This window comes from Phyllopteryx taeniolatus, chromosome 10 (assembly GCF_024500385.1).
Source record: "Phyllopteryx taeniolatus isolate TA_2022b chromosome 10, UOR_Ptae_1.2, whole genome shotgun sequence".
NCBI classification, from domain to species: domain Eukaryota; kingdom Metazoa; phylum Chordata; class Actinopteri; order Syngnathiformes; family Syngnathidae; genus Phyllopteryx; species Phyllopteryx taeniolatus.
Window position 1 is genome coordinate 26,022,823 of NC_084511.1, and position 19,495 is coordinate 26,042,317.

The following is a 19,495-nucleotide window of genomic DNA, read 5'->3' on the forward strand; positions in this document are numbered from 1 at the left end:
AAAGTCATTGGAGTAAAATGTTACTTATATACTGCATACTTTATGGCTTTAAATATTTTAAAGACAAAATATAATAAAATGAAAATATTTGAAATAAAGGTTTGAATTCATATTTTAACAGAGACATTTAAACAAATAAAAATTGCTAAATATTTTAAAAGAAAAGATTAATTGAATAAATTCTTTAGTAGTTATATTCCAATTTTTGGGGAATATAAAATAAAAAATAACAAAATAGCTTAAACACAAAAGCAAAATGTACTGTATTTTTTAAAAATAATAACACAAAGTTCAATTAAAAATACAAACTAATTTCCTGAAAAATATATATGCTTATATTTATATAAGCTTATATATTATAAGCTTATAAGCTTAAATATAAGCATATAAGCTTATATGCTCAAAATAGCTTATATGCTCAAAATAGAAATACAAAATCATTAACAAATGTACATTTTGAACAAAAAAGTACAAAATAATATATAGAAATAAAAAGCTCAATTTTCTTACAGAAAAAAATCCAAAATAATTGAAATTAAAAAAGAAAACAATCCAGTCCTTTCCCCCCGCCATATTACAACGACGGCCGCAACGAAGGACGATGTCGCCTAGCAACACACACTTCGAGCTGAAAAGTTTACCCAACAACAATGACAACGTCAACAACAACACGCTATTTCTTCAGTTCGTGCTATTCGACGATTTCCAACGCTGGCCTGTGATCGGCGTTGCCAGTCAACGCTGGCTCTCTTCCTGAAATCCGCGTCTATTTTCAGACTGAATAGAAGGAAGCTCGGCTACGTGCTGTATTCCCAAAGAGAGAGAAGGGGAAGGTGTCAGGACTTTTTCCCTCGCTCTCATACGTACGAGGAAAGGGTGTATTGTATGGACTGGTGATCTAAGATAACAGAAGGGAAGCTAACATTTGTGTGCCATGATGGATAAGATTGATGACTGCATAGTCAACAAGATTGTACAACAACAATGTGTGTGTGTGTGGGGGGGGGGGGGGGGGGGGGATACCTTGTTTTCGGCCAAATTTTGCAATTGTGAGAGCTTTACTATACGCAAAAACTCTCCAAATATTGCAGACGTTTTCATCCTGCTAAAGATTTTGATCTGGCCGAAGTCGCAGGTAGAAGCTAGGAAGAAATGGTAGTTCGCCATAGATGATTTCTTTCTTTCTTTCTTTTCTTTCTTTTTGAAATCCGGAAACAATTCAACCCCCGAAGCTAGCTCCGCTTAGCAACATGAAATTTAGGAGACATGTCTATCAGGAGTAGACCCACAAAAATGTCTCAAGAACCCATGCCCGAAAAGACACAGAAAGTCTGCCATTTTGTTTTGAAGCAGACATTTTAGGCCATTTTCAGGGGTCGTGTGAATAATTACTTGACCTAAAGATGTCAGATTGTTACCAAATAAAAAAATTTAAAAAAACAGCCCTCAAATCCAGATCGACTGAGCAACATGAAATTTGGTAAACATGTCTACCATGAGTAAACCCACAAAAAAAAGTCTCAGGAAACCATGCCCAAAAAAAAAAGTCAGCCATTTTGGTTCAAAACTAGCATTTTAGGGTTATTTTGCCCATTTCCAGGCGTCCTTTAAACAACAACTTGCCCTCCAGATTTTGTCCAATTGCTGCTAAATTTGGATCACATACTTGATGCTAAATTCCGCAAAGGTTTGTGTTTGTTCCTCAAAAGCAGACATAATTAGGCAAAGGACAGTCTATCGGCTGCGTTGCAGATGCTTTTATGCATTAACAATCATTGTGAAGGGAAAAACAAAAACAGGCAACCACCTTCCTCTCTCCTTCCCTTCCCCAATTCCTCCCTCCCCCAACCCCCCTTTGTGTCTCCCTCAATTGGGTTATTATAAGCAGCCGAGGTGCCCTTACCGCCCCCCCCCCCCCCCCCATCTCATCACCAACCGCACCCCACCTCCACCCTTGCCCGAATCGCGTGCCATTTCGCAATTACGCGTCTCAACAGGGAGCGTTCATTAATGTTATGCTAATTTTCTGTATCCAATTAATTCCTCCGCCTCACACTCGCATCTCACCATTTGGAAAAATACGAGCTTGTCAGTCAACAGCTGAGTTATACATATATTTCTATTATAAAAACAGCACCTTCCAGTTTGCGGTTATCACGCAGTATAGCTTAGACACACTACCGAAACACGCACAAGTAAAGAAGAAATGTTTGGCTGTTTTTTTTCCCTCAAGTGCCAGCATAAACTAAACAAAGTAATTGTAATTTTTGTTCAATGAGAAAGTAGAATATTGGAATATTAATATAACATTCTATTATATATTCTTCTGTAATATGTAACACGTAATGGATATTATGTACTTTTCAAATACGAAATGTTACAATGTATGGATTTTTATTGATTAATATTATTATTATTAGTAGTAGTAGAAGTAGAAGTACATTTTATATGTCATGATCTGTGTTTGTGGACTTTTGCATTGTTTTGAATGTATTTAGTTTTGTTTCATGCTAAGTCTCGTTTCCCTTCCATGTCTTGTCAACTCGTTAGGTTTTTGTCTCCACCTGTTTTTGTCAGCCCTGTTCCGCCTTTTGCTCCCTCCAGCAACTCGTGTCTCGTCCCGGGTGTGCCTCGTTGTCTCGTCAATTTCTTTATTGTCTTGTCAATTTGTTAATTTAGTTCCCTGCTTTTTTTTTTATTTTTTTATTTTTTACCCATTCTGTGTCGTATTGTTGTTTTTAGTCATGTTTATAGTTTTGTCATATTTCCTGTTGTGAGTATTTTGTTTTGTTTTGTGTTTGTAACTTTGAATGTAGATTTTTTTAGCGACTTTGCTAATTTAGTATTTTGACTTTCCACATACCTGAAGTCCTTTTTGAGATTCATCCTGCCTCGCTTCCCTGCGCTGGGGTCCTCCACTTTTTACACCATCACCGCAAAACCCTGACATTATATTACTTTGGACAACATTCTGCTATAGTATTACATGTAAGAATCAATGCATTTCATTGTACTTGATTTATTATTGATAATATATTTACTTTAATCTATTTTTTTTTTTTTTTTTTTTTTTTTTTACAATATTCTGTTAAAATGTGACAATTATTATTTATTGACTCCAAATAATGTATTTTTATTCATCTATCTATGCCAACGCCGTATAGTGGTAGAACAATGGAATGCTCTTTCTCTCGATAGCAGAAGGAACAATTAACTATGCTATAAATTGTATAGGCAGTGTTTTGGGGACATGTCTTCGGTGGTGTGCTGTGAGATTTTTTTCCAATGTAAAATACAAAATATATGCCTTGGCTCAATAACAGTTGGGAATCACTGCTCTACATTGTTCACACATACATAAAGTACATACACCCACAGACTTACCCTGAGGTAGTTGAGGGTGAAGTTGGTCAAACCCATGCGTGTGATGTTTTTGGACAGTTGCTCCAGCACTTGAGGGTCTTGTGCCTGCAGAAGAAAAAGCATGCAGACAAAGGCCTCCCCAAAAAAACACAACAGAGTACTCGCTACATAAATCCAAATACAAGCAATTATCCACAGCCAATTACGCTGATTAGCATTCATATGCATTCGACGCACTCAAGACGTGAATGCAAAAAAAAAAAAAAAATACACAAAAAAAAAAAAACAAACACATGTTGCCATTTTAAGTCAAGAAGACCTTTGTTACTGTCGCGCTAATAAAGCCATATAATTAATAAAATTATGATTTCCATGTCCAAATCTTTGACACTAATTGAATTCTCAGCCTCCAGGGGGAATTCTAAAGAAACAACAACAAAGCAAACTGAATGCGTAATGCTAACCGATGGGCTAACCGCTAGGCTAATGGCTAACAGTGAGAGTCTGACAATTAGCGGCAAAGATAGGACAGTTCCCCACAAGTTCCAGGGGAGGGGGCGCTATGGCGAGACCAATCAACGAAACCACCATATAGCCCAGAAAGGATGGGGGGAGGTGGCACATACTAAGGAAATTATGCAAAGAAATGTGAAAACAAATGTATTTATTTGCATTATTGTTTTATAATTTAAGCACGAAAAAGAGATTGTAACAAAAGGAGGAGCCTTCATTTTGAACTGCGGCACCATCTTTGTGGTTTTGGTGGGTCACTGTGCCACTTGTCCCCCAATGCAAAAAAAGAAAATAAAAAATTACTAGCTTGATCTGCACCTTTATTTAGCCTTTTAAATCAATGAAATAGCTCTGATTCTTTGTACATCACGCACAGCCACATGTATCTAGGCAGAATTTGTAGGGCACCAATATCCCCCCCGCAAGATCCATCATATAGCGCTGCAGTGGGAAAATTCAAGTGCTCAAAAAAGTGTATACATTTGTGTACAACATCTTTCTTGTGTTTCTCTGCTTTTTGGAGCAGTGGAGCCCTCTGCCCCAGGTTGGTATTCATCAGTTTGTCATTGGGTCTTGGAGCCACAAAGGGCAGTGCCCCACAAAATCTGCCAAGCAATAAGTGGCAAATATGTTGAGACGAGATGTCATATTTTGCGAGGGTCACAAATGAAGGTGACCCTGCAAACAAAGCATACATACATTGGGTAAGGAAAGTTTTCAGACCCCCTGAAATTTGTCACTCTTTGTTATATTGCAGCCATTTGTTAAAATCATTTAAGTTCATTTTTTCCCTCATTAATGTACACACGGCACCAGATATTGACAGGGGGAAAACGGAATTGTTGAAAATTTTGCTGATTTATTAAAAAAATAAAAACTGAAATATCACACGGTCAAAAGTATTCAGACCCTTTGCTGTGACACTCATATATTTAACTCGGGTGCTGTCCATTTCTTCTGATCATCCTTAAGATGGTTCTACACCTTCATTGGAGTCCAGCTGTGTTTGATTATACTGATTGGACTTGATTAGGGAAGCCACACCCCTGTCTATATAAGACCTTAAAACTCACAGTGCACGTCAGAGCAAATGAGAATCATGAGGTCAAAGGAACTGCCTGAAGAGCTCAGAGACAGAATTGTGGCAAGGCACAGATCTGGCCAAGGTTCCAAAAAATTCTGCTGCACTTTAGGTTCCTAAGAGCACAGTGGCCTCCATAATCCTTAAATGGAAGATTTCTGGGACGATCAGAACCCTTCCTAGAGCAGGCCGTCCGGCAATACTGAGCAATTGAGGGAGAAGAGCCTTGGTGAGAGAGGTCAAGAAGAACCCAAATATATATCCCCAGTCGTGGAGATGGGCATGAGTTCTAGAAAGTCAACCATCACTGGCAGCATCATGCTGTGGTGTTTTTCAGCTGCAGGGACAGGACGACTAGTTGCAATCGATGAAAAGATGAATGCGGCCAAGTACAGGGATATCCTGGACGAAAACCTTCTCCAGAGTGTTCAGGTTCACCTTCAAACAAGACAATGACCCTAAGCGCACAGCTAAAATAACAAAGGAGTGGCTTCAGAACAACTCCGTGACTGTTCTTGAATGGCCCAGCCAGAGCCCTGACTTAAACCCAATTGAGCATCTCTGGAAAGACCTGAAAATGGCTGCCCACTAACGTTCACCATCCAACCTGACAGAACTGGAGAGGATCTGCAAGGAGGAATGGCAGAGGATCCCCAAATCCAGGTGCATCATTCCCAAAAAGACTCACGGCTGTATTAGCTCAAAAGGGTGCTTCTACTAAATACTGAGAAAAGTGTCTGAATCCTTATGGCTGTGTGATATTTCATTTTTTAATAAATCTGTCAATATGGAGTGCTGTGTGTAAATGAATGTGGGAAAAAAATGACCTGAAAGGATTTTAGCAAATGTCTGCAAAATAAAAAAAGAGTGAAATATTTAAGGGGTCTGAATACTTTCCGTACACACTGCAAGTAGCAATGACATGCACGACCACTATGCTAACACTGAGGCAAGTGGGGCAGTGCCCCAGAAGATCCACCAGGGGCTGCAGTGGTGAGAAAAGCGCTCTCGCTCTGATTTTAATGTCATACACAGTTGTTCAAATAATTTTTTGGAATATCACTGGCGCCAGGCAGAAACCTTACATCTCCAAAACCATCACTTTTTAAATTGAAAAATTAATGACAATACATGCATACATTTGTTTAGCGTGTGCCATTTCTCCCATTTATGTAAAAAAATCTGGTATTGGGGGCCCAAATGACCCACAAATTCTGCCTAGTACAAAAACGCATAGCTGTTACAGTCTGCTTGAATTGGGGACAAGTAGGGCAACGAGCTGTGGTTTAAAATAAAGTTTACTGTTGTGGAACACCCACTTTGTAATGCTTATGACTGCCCCCTACAGCACTGGAGTGGAACCACACGTAACTCATGTTCAAGATTGTTTTGACATAGTAACAATAAGCAAATGTAGCATTGTTGTTGATAGTTTTTTCATCCACCGAAGGAGCCATTGCCTTACAATGGTCCATTATGTATTCACACACTACATTGGTTCTTCGTGTATTTTCATTTTCACACTAAGCTAAGCTCGCTAACATTTACTTAGGTGATGATTTATTTGACTTTATGGCTACTGCACGTTCCCACGCCACTAAGCAGCGATCTCGTAACAGCTTTATATACTCTCACAGAATATAATGTGCGTTGTAAAATGTGATTGTAGCAATTATTTTCTTATTCTTAACCATAAGTGCATGCTGCACCGGGCAACTTGGGATACATAATTCATAAAATAAAATGAAATCAAATAAAAATTAAAAATTAAAAATCCTACACTGCCCAGTTATTCGTGACAATGCACGATAGAAATATGCAAAATAACAAAGTAATCTACAGAGTAAAAAAAAAACGTATCCGCACGCTAGCATGTGTCATATGATTAATGTGATGGCTCCTCTTGCTAAATAAGCAGAATAACAAGAAAAGAGTCAAACAAGTTCCTCGTCTCTTGAGTTGTGGACTCTACTCTTATTTCCCAGTGTGTGTGTGTGCGCGCGAAGCCGTGCGTATGCATATGTGTGTGTGTAGTCTGCAGTGTTCACTCATTTTGATGGCTGCACCTTCTAATGAAGGCTCGCACGCGCGCGCGCACACACACACATACACACACAACACCCACAATGCACCTCTTCTGGAATTAGTGAGACGGCACCCAGAGGGGCCAATTTATCGGCAAGGTAAAATTCTTATGAAGATTTGGCCAAAACACACACACACGCACACACACGCACATCATGACCATCACATACTGTACAGTACACGATGCAACGTATGGACGCAAGTATTGCGACACGTCACCTTTGTTTAGACAAAAGTGCAGTGGTTCCTTGACTAAGGAGTTGAATTCATTCCGTGATCACGCTTGTAACTCAAAACACTCGTATCTCAAATCTTGTTTTCCTATTGAAATGAGTGCAAATGCCATTAACCCCTTCCAGTCACACATTGTGCTCCTTCTGGTGACTTGGTGTGACTTGGCCACCAGGGGGCAGTATAATACAGAGATACAGACACAAACGAAGAAGACTTTAACAACCAAGTGACTCAGTCAGCATTGTTATTATTATTATTATGAAGTAATATTGTTTTTTTTCGCTGAGTATAATGAATATCCACATGAAACAGAACGTCTAGAATATCTGCCAAAATGTGTTGCTGCACCAAAAGTAGCCATTGTTTAAAAGCTTATAACACCACAACATAAATGCTATTCATTAGCCCGTCAATGGCGTCTTGCATTGCGTGTTTGCATTAAGCTAGTAAGCTAGTAAGCTAAGTAATGTGGTTGTTCTAAATACCCAACGTGTAATTCTCTTAATTTGATGTCTAATTTGACAATAAACGGCTCGAAGTCTCTTTTTTTTTTTTTAAGAAGAAGAAGAATTGTCCGCTGACTGCCTAACGGATGAGTTCACTGCCACCAACTAACGCTGGCATGTCAACTTTTTTGGTCGCAAGTCAAAGCAATGAATCGGCCGAGCGACGGTTCGTATCTGGAAGAACTCGTAAGTTGGGTCACTCATCAGTCAAGGTACCACTGTATTGGGAAAAGTGTCACCAACAGGACACAAAGAGTTGATTCCAAACGTGTGTAATGTGCTTGCTCTTCCTCACCATCTCACACCATCCTTGCTTTGTGTACAGCCAACATAAAAAGGACCTTCTCATTCCCCCAAAACTTTTCCCACAAAGTTGGAAGCATTCAAAATACAATCGAGACCTTTGTTCAAATGATTAGTTGATTATCAAAGTGCCCACATGGAGTTAAAACGGCCTGGTGTATTATAATTGTGTGGAATATTTTTTTTTTTTAGTTTTGTTTTTAACACAGCTTCCATGTCTAGACATAGTCGACAGATTAAGGGACTAAGTATCACTTACTGGCATTAAGCCGATTATTATTACCCAACCACTCCAACAGACAATACCGCTCACTTTAAAATTTAAAAAGATGCATTTTCAGGTTTTCAATGTGTGTGTGTGCGTGTGTGTGTGTGTGCACGTGATACAGTCACAGAATGGTCATAGTGTGGCACAACTCACGTGCATGGCCACTATGCTGCGGGGAATGAGCTCTCGGTACTGCCGGATGGTAAAGTGCCACGTTTTAATCCTCATCAGGTCGTCGAAGGCGAACTCCACGATCAGACGGCCCTCCGTGCAAACCTGCCGCGACATTGTCACTTGTTAGATTCATTTTGAAGAGAAAAAAAAGACCTCTGCCAAGGCTTTAACATCTATCAGTAGTGAAATCAATGCGTGAACAACTGCAAAGAAGGGACTAAATATCTAAAGAGGAGGTGAACGTTTATATAGCTCTTTAAAAGGGAACAGCAAGTAGTAAGAGCTGACTAAAGCACAACAGATATGTATAATACTGTATTATGCTAAATTATTCAGTATAACATAAGAGCTGTGTGTGGGGGAATGACCCAAAACACATTGTCAAAGCAACAAAGGAGTTTATCAGGGGCAAAAAGTGGAAGGTTTTATATTGGACGAATCCATTTCCAGACTTAAACCGTATAGAGCATGCATTTTATCTGCTAGAGAGAAACATTGCTAAAAATTCACAAATTTTTTGCACCTGTGTGTATTCTGTTGGAAATGTATTTATTTTAGCGGGGCCCCAAACCCAACCCCCCCAAACTTACTCCATAGCGCCCACTAGCGAGTTACAATTCTTTGTTGCCCTTCACACCAGTTAACCCATCAATTTTGAAATTAAGTCATATGTCTATCATAACAGGATGCACCAATGTCTCAATGACCCATGCACAAAATTGAACAGGAAGTCGGCCATTTTGGTTTAAAGCAGACATTTCGGGTGAATTCTAGGGATCGCACATTAACAAACTCCTACTAGGAAAATTGCCTAAATTAGCCCCGATCGGAAGCAGGTTTTCTAGACAGTTGGTCAGCGCTAAACCACCCAGATTCTTTACCTACGGTATGCCATCTAATGTGGGCGGAGCATGGCGTCAAAGTTTAACGACTACGAGTAAGTTAAAACTATTTAGCCCCTGAAACCAGTTTGACTGATCTATACGAAAATTGCTGGACATGTCTATCACAACAGAACGCACAAAAGAATATGAAAGACCTGTGCCCAAAATTCAACAGGAAGTCAGCCATTTTCATTTGAAACAAAAAAAAAATAGTCCTGAACACCAATTTCACCTTTCACCAATTGGATGGGCATGTCTATCAGAACAAGACGCACAGACAGGTCTTAAGGACTCATGCCCGAAATTAAACAGGGAGTCAACCATTTTGGTTCAAAGCACACATTTCGGTGTCATTCCAGGGATCGCACTTGGACGAACGCCTATTAGCGAATTCGCCCAAATGAGCCGCCATTAGAGGCACGTATTGGCCTACTACACAGATGAGTTATGCTAAATTACCAAACTCTTTGCCTTTCCTGCTCATCCAATGTGGGCGGAACATCATCATTGATCATCATTTTGAGTATTTTTAGAGTATTTGAAACACCAGTTTCACACGAAATGGGCCTATGCCCGAAATTAAACAGGAAGTCGGCCATTTTTGTTTGAAGCAGCCGTTTTGGGCAAATTCTCGGGATTGCATTTTGACCAACTCCTACGAGGGAATTTGCTCGAACTGTACCAATTGTGGGCGAGCTTGACGTTATATTTATGGGAGTGAGGCGTATTGGCTTCGGGTGAGGGTTCACATTGGCGTGCAATATGGCCGGCAGCATCTTTCTTGTTGATCCTCAGGAGAGCATCTGCGCTGGGGGGGACATTGATTAGAGCGAGTGTGTCTGCTGGGATTACATCTTGGCCGTTGCCATGCCGACTAATCAGCTGTTTTTTTTTTTCCTCCGTTCCTCTCTCGCCTGCTGGTTGTCACGGCAACACGGCGTGAGGAGAAGCTGGAGCGAGCGAGCGCCCCGGCGAGCGCTGGCTTCAGCTAAAGGGAGCTAGAAAATGTTCTCTTCATCGTTTCTGTGTGTCTCTCTCGCTCTCCCTCTCGCTCTTTTGCTTTCGCTCTCTCTCTCGCCTAATTGGCAACTCTGCCTGACCTGAACTTCTTTTGTCTCGCGCGTCAAAACAGCCTCACAGGATTATACACTTTTACGCTCACTTTTTTTGTCGTTTTTTTTTGTTTTGTTTTTTTTGTTTTTTTTTAACGGCAAAGCAAGGCTGCTCCATAGGAGGCCCACACACAGAAAGAAAAAAATAAAACACTTCATAGCTGGGAGCAAAAACTGGTTCAACTTTTTTTTTTTTTTTTTTTTTTGGCATGCTTTTAGTAATCCAAGCTAATAATCACTCAAACGATCCATTAAGGATGTTTTTCTTCAACATACAAATAACTTTACACACAATTATAAGCCTTTTTCCTGTGTTGCTGTTGTGTATAAACAGCGTAGTCATGAGAGAGAGAGAGAGAGAGAGAGAGAACTAGATAGATCTCCAGAGGTATATCAAGGAAATGACAAGGCCATAAAAGGCACAAAAGAGGTTGGGACAACACCTACACTTCTGTCCAAAATTATTAGGATTAAAAAAAAAATGAATTCAATTTAAATGAAATTAAATCAATCAAAATGTTTACATATTTATAAAATACAATATATATATATATATTCCACTGAACATATTATCGAGGCATGTCGTTTTTTATGAATTTGCCATGACTGACTGCTTGTATTGGGGCCGAGTGGGACAGTGATGACCAGATCCAGCAGATGGCACTGTGGGGGGGAAAAAGCTGAAAGTGAAAGTGTGTGGCAGTTGGCATCCACTTCGTAATGCGCATTACTTCAATTGACAGTACTGCAATGAAATGGAATCAATGGAATTGAATCATTTTGCCCAATTGAAATGAGTTGATATGCCATTAATCTGTTCCCACACAAAAAACAACCCCAAAGATATTTGTAATGTGTTTTTCAATAAGTAAATTAACACTACGGTAGTTTTTTTGTGATAAAAGCCTACTGTGATATCATAATTATATTACCTGTAATGAATTAAACAGTTTGTGTATCATGATTTCATGCTTTAATTCAATGGGTCTCCTTCTGATCTGTGATCCTTGGCCACCAGGGGGCAGTACAATATCTAAATATTACATGTAGATTTGACGATGAACCACAGAAGAAGACAGTTGCATTTAATCTTCAATAATATGAATCGTTTTTCGCAGCGCACACAGGTAAATAATATATGCCCGTGAGTATTGTCGTATGTGCTGTCTTCATACGTTGCTACCACATAATAGATGCTAGCTCCGTTAGCCCGTCTTTGGCATTCTGCATTGTGATTTAGCAGTAAGCTAGCTGACTTTTGTAAGGCAAAGTTATGAGGTTTGGTTGAAGACAAAATGTGTAATTATTTGTTTCATGTTCAGTTTGACGATAAGCTTCAACTGGGCATAGCGTTTAACAGTTGAAGCAAGCACTCTGTGCCAAACGTCTGCTTGTTGGGAAGTTCGCTGTCACCACCTCAAACATTTGCTCGCAACACGTGACAAAATAAACCAATCAATCAATCAACCACCATAATCTGGCAAAAAACTCCGGTCATTCCTAAATTGAGGTACAACTGTACACGTGTACATTTATGGGTTTGATTTGAATGGCACAACCTGTGTGGTTAGCTAAGCCTCTGCTAGCTCTTCAAATAAATATATTATCACAGTGCTAAAATCAGAATTCATTTACCATTGTAATAAAGCTGCTGAAATTCATCTTGGCGGCAAATTTGCGGAGATACAGTATATCACACCCCCGAATGCAAGCTTTTTGTACATGGATTCGATCAGACGCGCATATATTTTTTGTCACGGGCACAATGCTCTCCAATCAAATTACGTGACGATAAATAGCCACTGAAAAGATGAAGGAGAATACCCCGGATTAAAAAGCGCTCCATTAAACAGTCGGAGGCCCCTCGCAGACCACCCCCTCCCCCCTCCATTGATTTAGGACCGAGGGGGTTATAAATCTTGCGCACGGCGACGCCGAGACGAGGGCATCTCCGACGGCGACGAGCGCCAAAGGACAACACAGCGGTGCTCAATCAGTTAGTGACTTGCGAGCCCAGCGCGCTTAAATCAATTTGGATGATCCGAGACATTGGCTGCGAATACGAATGACAAGACAAAAGTTGACAGAAATGCATGACAACAGGAATTATAGCGCATAATGTAACTTTTTGATACGACGACTTTGATGTTACTTTGAAGCAAATGAGTGTAGCTGAAGAGTACATATTTCAGTCCAAAACAGTAAAATAAAGGGGGAAAAAAATAAAAAGATGCCTGTTTGCTTCCAATTCAAATTGTGCACAAAATAGTACATTCCCGAAAATTCTACATTTTTACATAGTTTTTGTGTGTAATTAGAAGGTACTAATATGCAAATGAGTGTAGATTTGATGAGAATGTAATAGCCTACTCAAAAACAACGCCAAACAATGTAACAAAAGAAACTGACATAAAAAGATTTACCGCAAAATCCTATACTGGAAATGTTTTAAATTTTTACTTGTTAACATGATTGTAATGTTGTTGCATGTAATTCGATGTTACTTTGATGTAAATTAGTGTAGAGCTAATGAGATTATATTACGCAAAAAATGTAAGGCAATTTACGTCGAATGTTTTTCACCAATCAGTTTTGCACAAAATCCTACAGTTGGAAAAAAGTTTTGGTTTTTGATTTTCACGTCAATATGAGTGATGTTACTTTCATGCAAATTAGTGTCGGGTTTATGAGAATGTATCACAATCAAAAATATTGAAAAACTTAAAAACTGACCTTAAAATATGCTTTCTATTTAAATTTTGCACAAAACCCTACACTCAAAAAAACTATTTGATTTTTACGTGAACATGAGTATGTCTTAGTGACTAATTAGACTTTCATGCAAATTAGTGTCGAGATGAGACACAAAAGGTTTTGTAGCAATTTAAGTTTTGCTCAAAAGCCTACATTCGAAAAAAAAATTCCACTTTATATAAACGTAGGACTGTTTTTGCATGTAATTAGAATTTTATACAAAGGAACATAAGGTTAATGAGATCTTACACAAAAGTTACCAAAAATGTATGGGTTTTTTTGCGCATATTAGGCTACAGTTGTGGAAATTATATATTCTTGAAAAAAATGACTGAAAACATATGTATGTACGTTTTCCACCAATTAAAGTTTTGCGCAAAAGCCTAAATTTTAAAATATTTTACTTTTGCACTTAAATAAACAGATTTTTTTGGTTCAAGTTATTTGTTTACTAAAACCTTTTAGGTTTATTTTAAAAAGATGTTTAATTTATTATTAAGGATTGTTATTACAATGTTATTACCAAGTTATTACACAGTTAACATGCACTCTTGTTAGCACACTGTCATTACACATTTATTACACAAAACAAATTATGCATTGTTATGACAGCATAGTGAAAAAATTAAGAAGAAAATGAGACTAGCGTGAATTGCAATAAAACTCAAAATGTGCTCGCGCCGTTAATGTAGAATTGTGGGCGAGAGACATTCAAAGAAAGAGACAGACAGAGAGAATGAGCAAGAGAAAGAGGAAGAGAGGGAGAGGGCGGAGGAGAGCGAGATGGGAGCTGGGGATGATTTCTCTAGGGATGAAGGATGCATGTGTGTGTGTGCGCGTGTGTGCGTGTGTGTCGAGGGTGCGCAGGGGGGGTGTAGGAGAGAGGGGAATGGGATGAGAGGGAGAATGGTGGAGGAGAGAGAGCGAAGGGAGAATGAGTGAGCGAGCAAGGGAATGATGGGGGGGTGTTGAGGTGAGGCTGGGTGGGGGGCAGGGGGTGGGGGGCGTTTGGGGGGCGGTGGAGGGGGTGCGTGAGGGAAAAGCGAGGCGAAGCAGAGCTGATTGAGATTCGGGCATCCGGAGCTGCGAGGCTCGGCGGCGCTGCTGGGAGCTGAGGGAGAACATGCTTGCTTATTGGAATTCTGCTTTTCTTTTCTTTTTTTTCTTTTTCCTAATAAATTAATTATTCTCATCCAATTTAGAGCCAGATGAAAAGAGGGAGAGAATCACGGCGGGCACACAAAAAATGTAGCTTTGTGTTGACCGGGCCCGCGGCGCCACGTTCGTATCTGATTCGTAATTTTATGGATTGTGTTATTTATCATTAGAGGGCTTCTTAAAATTGCTGCATGGAAATTATTCTTAGTCCAAATAAAAAGCCATTTTGAGGGCTACTCAAAAACTTACATTGCTGATACTGGTGAAAATTGTTTATGCATGAAACCCAGGAATGTTGGGAAAATTCAGCCCCCAAAGCCAGTTCCAGATAGCAACAAGAAATCTGGTACGCGTGACGATCATGCGGAGACCCCAAAAAAAGTTTCAAGAAGCCATGCCCAAGAAATTACAGGAAGATTGGCATTTTGGATTGAATCGGCCATTTTACGGTCATTTGGCTCATTTTTTGCTGTTTTTCAAAGATGAACTTGCCCTACAGATTTTTTTCCCCCCGATTGCTACCAAAAAATATTTTAAAAAAAATTCAACCTCTGAAACCGGTGTCACTTAGTAGTCAGGTCTATCATGAGTTGACCAACAAAAAAAGTCTCAAAAAACCCATACAAAAAAAAAAAAAAAAGACACAGGAAGTCTGCCATTTTTGTTTCAAACAGCCATTTTAGGGTCATTTTGAAACTCCAGTACATAACTCCACAATTGTGAAAGTTCATCCTCTGACACAAGTTGAACTTAACATGAAATTTGGTAGCCATGTCTGTCATGAGTAGACCTACAAAAAAAGTCTCCAAAAACCTATACAAAATGTTTTTATAAATTCAGCCCCCGAAGCCAGTTTCCCTGAGCAACATGAAATTTGGTCGGCTTATCTATCATGAGTAGACCCACAAAAGTGGCAATTTTAGGACCAATTTGGACCATTTCCAGATGTCGTTCAAAGCTAAACTTGACCTAGAGATTTTCCCATTTGTTACAAAGTTTGAACCACATACAGTAGACTAGACAGATGAACGATGCAAAAATGTAAAACATTTTATTTTTTGTCATTGCGTGTGGGCAACAACGTAGTGAAAAAGGCCATAAACCAGGGAACTCTAATACAGTAAGTCCACAAATCTGAAAATTTGGCCCCAGAAATAATTTTCATTTCGCAACATGAAATTTGGTCGAAAACCCCACAAAAAAGTCTCAAAAACCAATGCCTGAAAAGACACAGGATGTCTGCTATTTATCTTTGGAGCAGATATTTTAGGCCTGTTTTGCCCATTTCAAGGGTTCCTTCAAAAACCAAATTGTAATTAATGTGTAACATCTGAATGGAGCAAGGAAAAATGTGGGTTAGGTGTGTGTGTGGGTGGGGGGGATTGGCAGGGGTGAAAGTCTTTTTAATTGAAGTGCAATGCAATTTTGCCCCTGGGAAAATAATGTTTTCATCATAAATCAAAATTGAACACCTGACAAGGCCTCTCAAATATGTATATTAATAATGTGCAGGTGTGAGTTGGAAACAGCAGCGAGTGAAACACAGAGAAAGGAAAAGCACACAGCATTGATGTTTACCAGGTGAAGATGCAACCAGCTCTATGATGACCGGGAATAGCGGCTGGGTTACATACTGGGTTACAAGTTTAAGCATGCTTTAAAAAGATTACATGTGTTTAAAGCATTGGGTAGGAGTAAAACTATTTACATTTTTTTTGAATGGTCTCTATATGTCGTGCATTTTCACCTATCACTGGCAGGTTGGTCTGGAACATACTGTATCCCCTGCGATAAACAGGGGTTCACCGTACCTTGGTGAACATGGGTTTGCCGTGCTGGGTGACCATGGTGCATTGGTCGCAGTCCAGCGTGATGCACGAGTTGTGGAAGGACTCCTTGGAGTGCTTGAGGATGTAGTGCAGCTCGCTGACGCCGCCCTCGAACACCGTGCTGAAGTAGCGGGGGATCAGCGTCCGGCCAATCGCTGCAGCAGAGGGAGGTACAAAGAGGTGGTCAATGAGACACTGGATGTAGAATGCCAACATGCTAATAGTTGCTAACATATGTATACAGAAGCAAGACAGCACCTTGAAGAGAGAGTAAGAAAGGAATTTTACACTACTTCCTGTCTTCAGATATCCTTTAAAATGGGAATGGATAAAATGCTAACATGCTATTAGATGGTGTGCTAAACAGTACAAACATACAATGCAGTAACATTTAGTATGCTAATATCTATCTGTTTATTCGGTAACATCTTCATGGACTATTTAGAGTGCTAAGACATGCTAAGAGTAACTCACAGAGTTGCTATGCTAACATATCGCAAGACAGCCAGTTGAGTACAACAAAAAAAGCAGAAACACAGGACGTTTACATCATGCCCTGTCGTCAGATACCCTTCCAAATGAGAATGCGCAAAAAAAAAATCCCAACATGTTAAGACTTTGTATGCTATCTTAAAGCGTGATAGCAACTTGAATACCACATATTTGTGGTTCTGCATTCATCCATTCACCTATTAGCGGATTTTGGGGGGAACCTATAATTATTCACCATCTTGTGACACCTTGGTGCCACGGAACTATGTTGGAGTGAGTTGAGGAGCTTCTTCTGGAATTTTTTTTTTGTCCTTTGCCGCAATCTTGTCGCATCTCAGTGCCAAGGAACTATGTGAGCTCAGGAGCTTCGTTTAGACAAAAGTAGTGCTTTGCCACCATTGTGTGGCATCTCGGTGCATTGGAACTGTTAAGAGAGTTGAGAGCTTCATTTAGATAAAAATGGTGCTTAACCACCATCGTGTGGCATCTGTAGGCAAATATAAACCTTTTTAGCGGGCCTAAATTACTAACAGCTGTTGCTAACATGCTAACAGATGCTATGCTAAAGTGACATCACATTCAAATCAGTTAGACTCCAGCAACACTGCATGTTTTGTCACTTTTGTTTTCCTCCAAATTTAAACTAGTGTGATTCATTGTTGTCCTTTTTTTACACTTGTATGCAAGAAGGTTAGAAGGTTAAAACATCACGTAAAAGCATTTACCATGGCTGCAGTTTGACTTCAGAACAGATTATTTCCATTTCTATTGCTACTTAAGGAAAATAAATTCTGTGTGTTTGTGTGTGTGTTTATTCATTGGTGTGCATGTGTGTGTCTGTCTGTGCATAACAACGATTGGCATGTTTTTCCAACTCAATACAGTCAGTCATGGCTAAATAACACATACAGTGTTTGGCATCGTGAGCAGCAATTGGACCCCTCACGCTCTCTCACTCTCTCTCTCTGTCTCTACCTCCCTCGCTCGGCCCGCACTGCAAAACAAAGTACGTTTCGCAATGGAGCTGACTGCTAATGAGCAGGAGCTCTAAGGGGTGGGGGATGAAAGATGGAGAGAGGGAGAGGTAGAAGGAGGGAAGATGAAAAAAAAATAAGGGTTGTCAGCGAGCTAGAGAGGGACGGAGGGGGCTAAGGAGAGAGAGAGAGAGAGAGAGAGAGAGAGCGGTGGCGAGGTGGAGCGAGGCCTAGAGTTTGTCTTGCCAAAAAAGGCGTCACAATCAAACCCAGCGTGCGTCGCCGGGGGTGACAGAGTGATAGATGGCGAGTAATGGCGGCCACGCTGGGATCGTTTCAAGCGTTGCCGTCGTCGCTCGGCTTTGGTCGGACTTTTTTTATTTACACTCGAGCCGGCTCGACTGAAGAACGAGCAGCTTGGGGTCCCTTGCAAAAGCCCGCAGACTGTTGACAAGTCAGCTGACGTCCATTCATGGACTGGTCCTGTTACTCGATGGCGAAACTTCAACATAATCATCAAACTTTCACGCCTACTCAACAACTTTAAACGTGGTAGGCTAAAATCACTATCAATTTAGATCCGCCCGTTTCCGTAGGACACCTCTTACTGATTGGGGCTTCAGAGCTTTGATTTCATGAGTGCGAGGAGGGCTCAAATAGACAATGTATTGTATGTATGTACTATGAGAGACGTGTCCACCAAATTTCAAATTAATGAAACTGGTGTTTAAGCTAATGTATAAACAAATATATAATAAAACAAAAAGGCTTAGCAAATATTTAGCATCACCCGTCTGTGACCGGGACTTAGTCAGAAAAATTTCCAAGTCGGAGTTTGTCAAAGCATGAGCCCATGATTTCGTCCAAAATTGCTGCTTCAATTCAAAATGGTTGACTTCCTGTTGAATTTCAGGCATGCGTCCTTGAGACTTTTTTGTGCATCCTTTTTATTGGATGATAGACGCACATTTTCCTATATATTTAGAAAGTAATTATTAAATATTTTCCTACATCAGTGTTTTTTCGGCTAGCTATGTTTTCCTTTTTTATTGGCAGATCATCTTACTGAAATTAAAATAATTGAATTACTTTTTTATTTTTTAAGACAAAATATCTGTAGTTTGTTTATTGTCATACAGGGATGCCTTGAGCTATGAGTGCCTTGACTTATGGGTTTTTCAACATACAAGCTGTCGCATGGACAATTTTTTGCCTTGAGATAAGAGTGCGCTTCAGACCCTTCAGTTGTGTTTTGTGCTCACATTACAGCAAATGTTTCACTATGTTTGTATACAGTACAATACTGTAGAGTGAAAATTTTCTTTTGAAAAAAAAAAACCAAACAAACGAAAAAATGAATTTGCGGTGTTCTTTAGGGGGGGAGGGAACGGAATAATTGCATTTCCATTCATTTCAATTGGGAAAGATGATTTGAGATAGCGTTAGCTGGTCACAGAACTAATTACACTTGTATCTCAAGCCACTACCGTATATGATATTGATTACACTAGTACAGCACATCTCACTTTTTTGTGTAGTCTTTCCCCTGGCTGGCTTTCTGGCTGGCGCGCCTTCAGAGATGCGCGATAGCTGGCACGGGCTCAGGAGGGAAGACAACGACCGGCATATGCCTCTCAAGTAATGTGTATCCAAACATGCAATTTACAAATAATTAACGCCGTGTTAATTAGTCACATTAATTCACGCCACTTTGTCGAGATTGTTCCCCCCCAAGTCCCCCCTCCGCCCCATCCCACCACCGGCG

General features: G+C 39.9%; 1 protein-coding gene across 7 annotated transcripts in view; it reads right to left on the minus strand.

The window, feature by feature from the left end:
• Window positions 1-19,495, minus strand: part of ldb2a (LIM domain binding 2a) — a 68,328-nt gene that overhangs the window by 12,676 nt on the left and 36,157 nt on the right. For 6 of the 7 annotated variants that reach the window (XM_061787693.1, XM_061787691.1, XM_061787690.1 and 3 more), the window contains exons 3-5: window positions 16,247-16,419; window positions 8,507-8,629; window positions 3,385-3,468 (exon numbers count right to left, since the gene is read on the minus strand). In XM_061787693.1, coding sequence (XP_061643677.1) covers window positions 3,385-3,468; window positions 8,507-8,629; window positions 16,247-16,419 — 380 coding nt within the window. The remainder of the gene's footprint in view (window positions 1-3,384; window positions 3,469-8,506; window positions 8,630-16,246; window positions 16,420-19,495) is intronic. The other variant, XM_061787694.1, reaches the window with a different exon arrangement.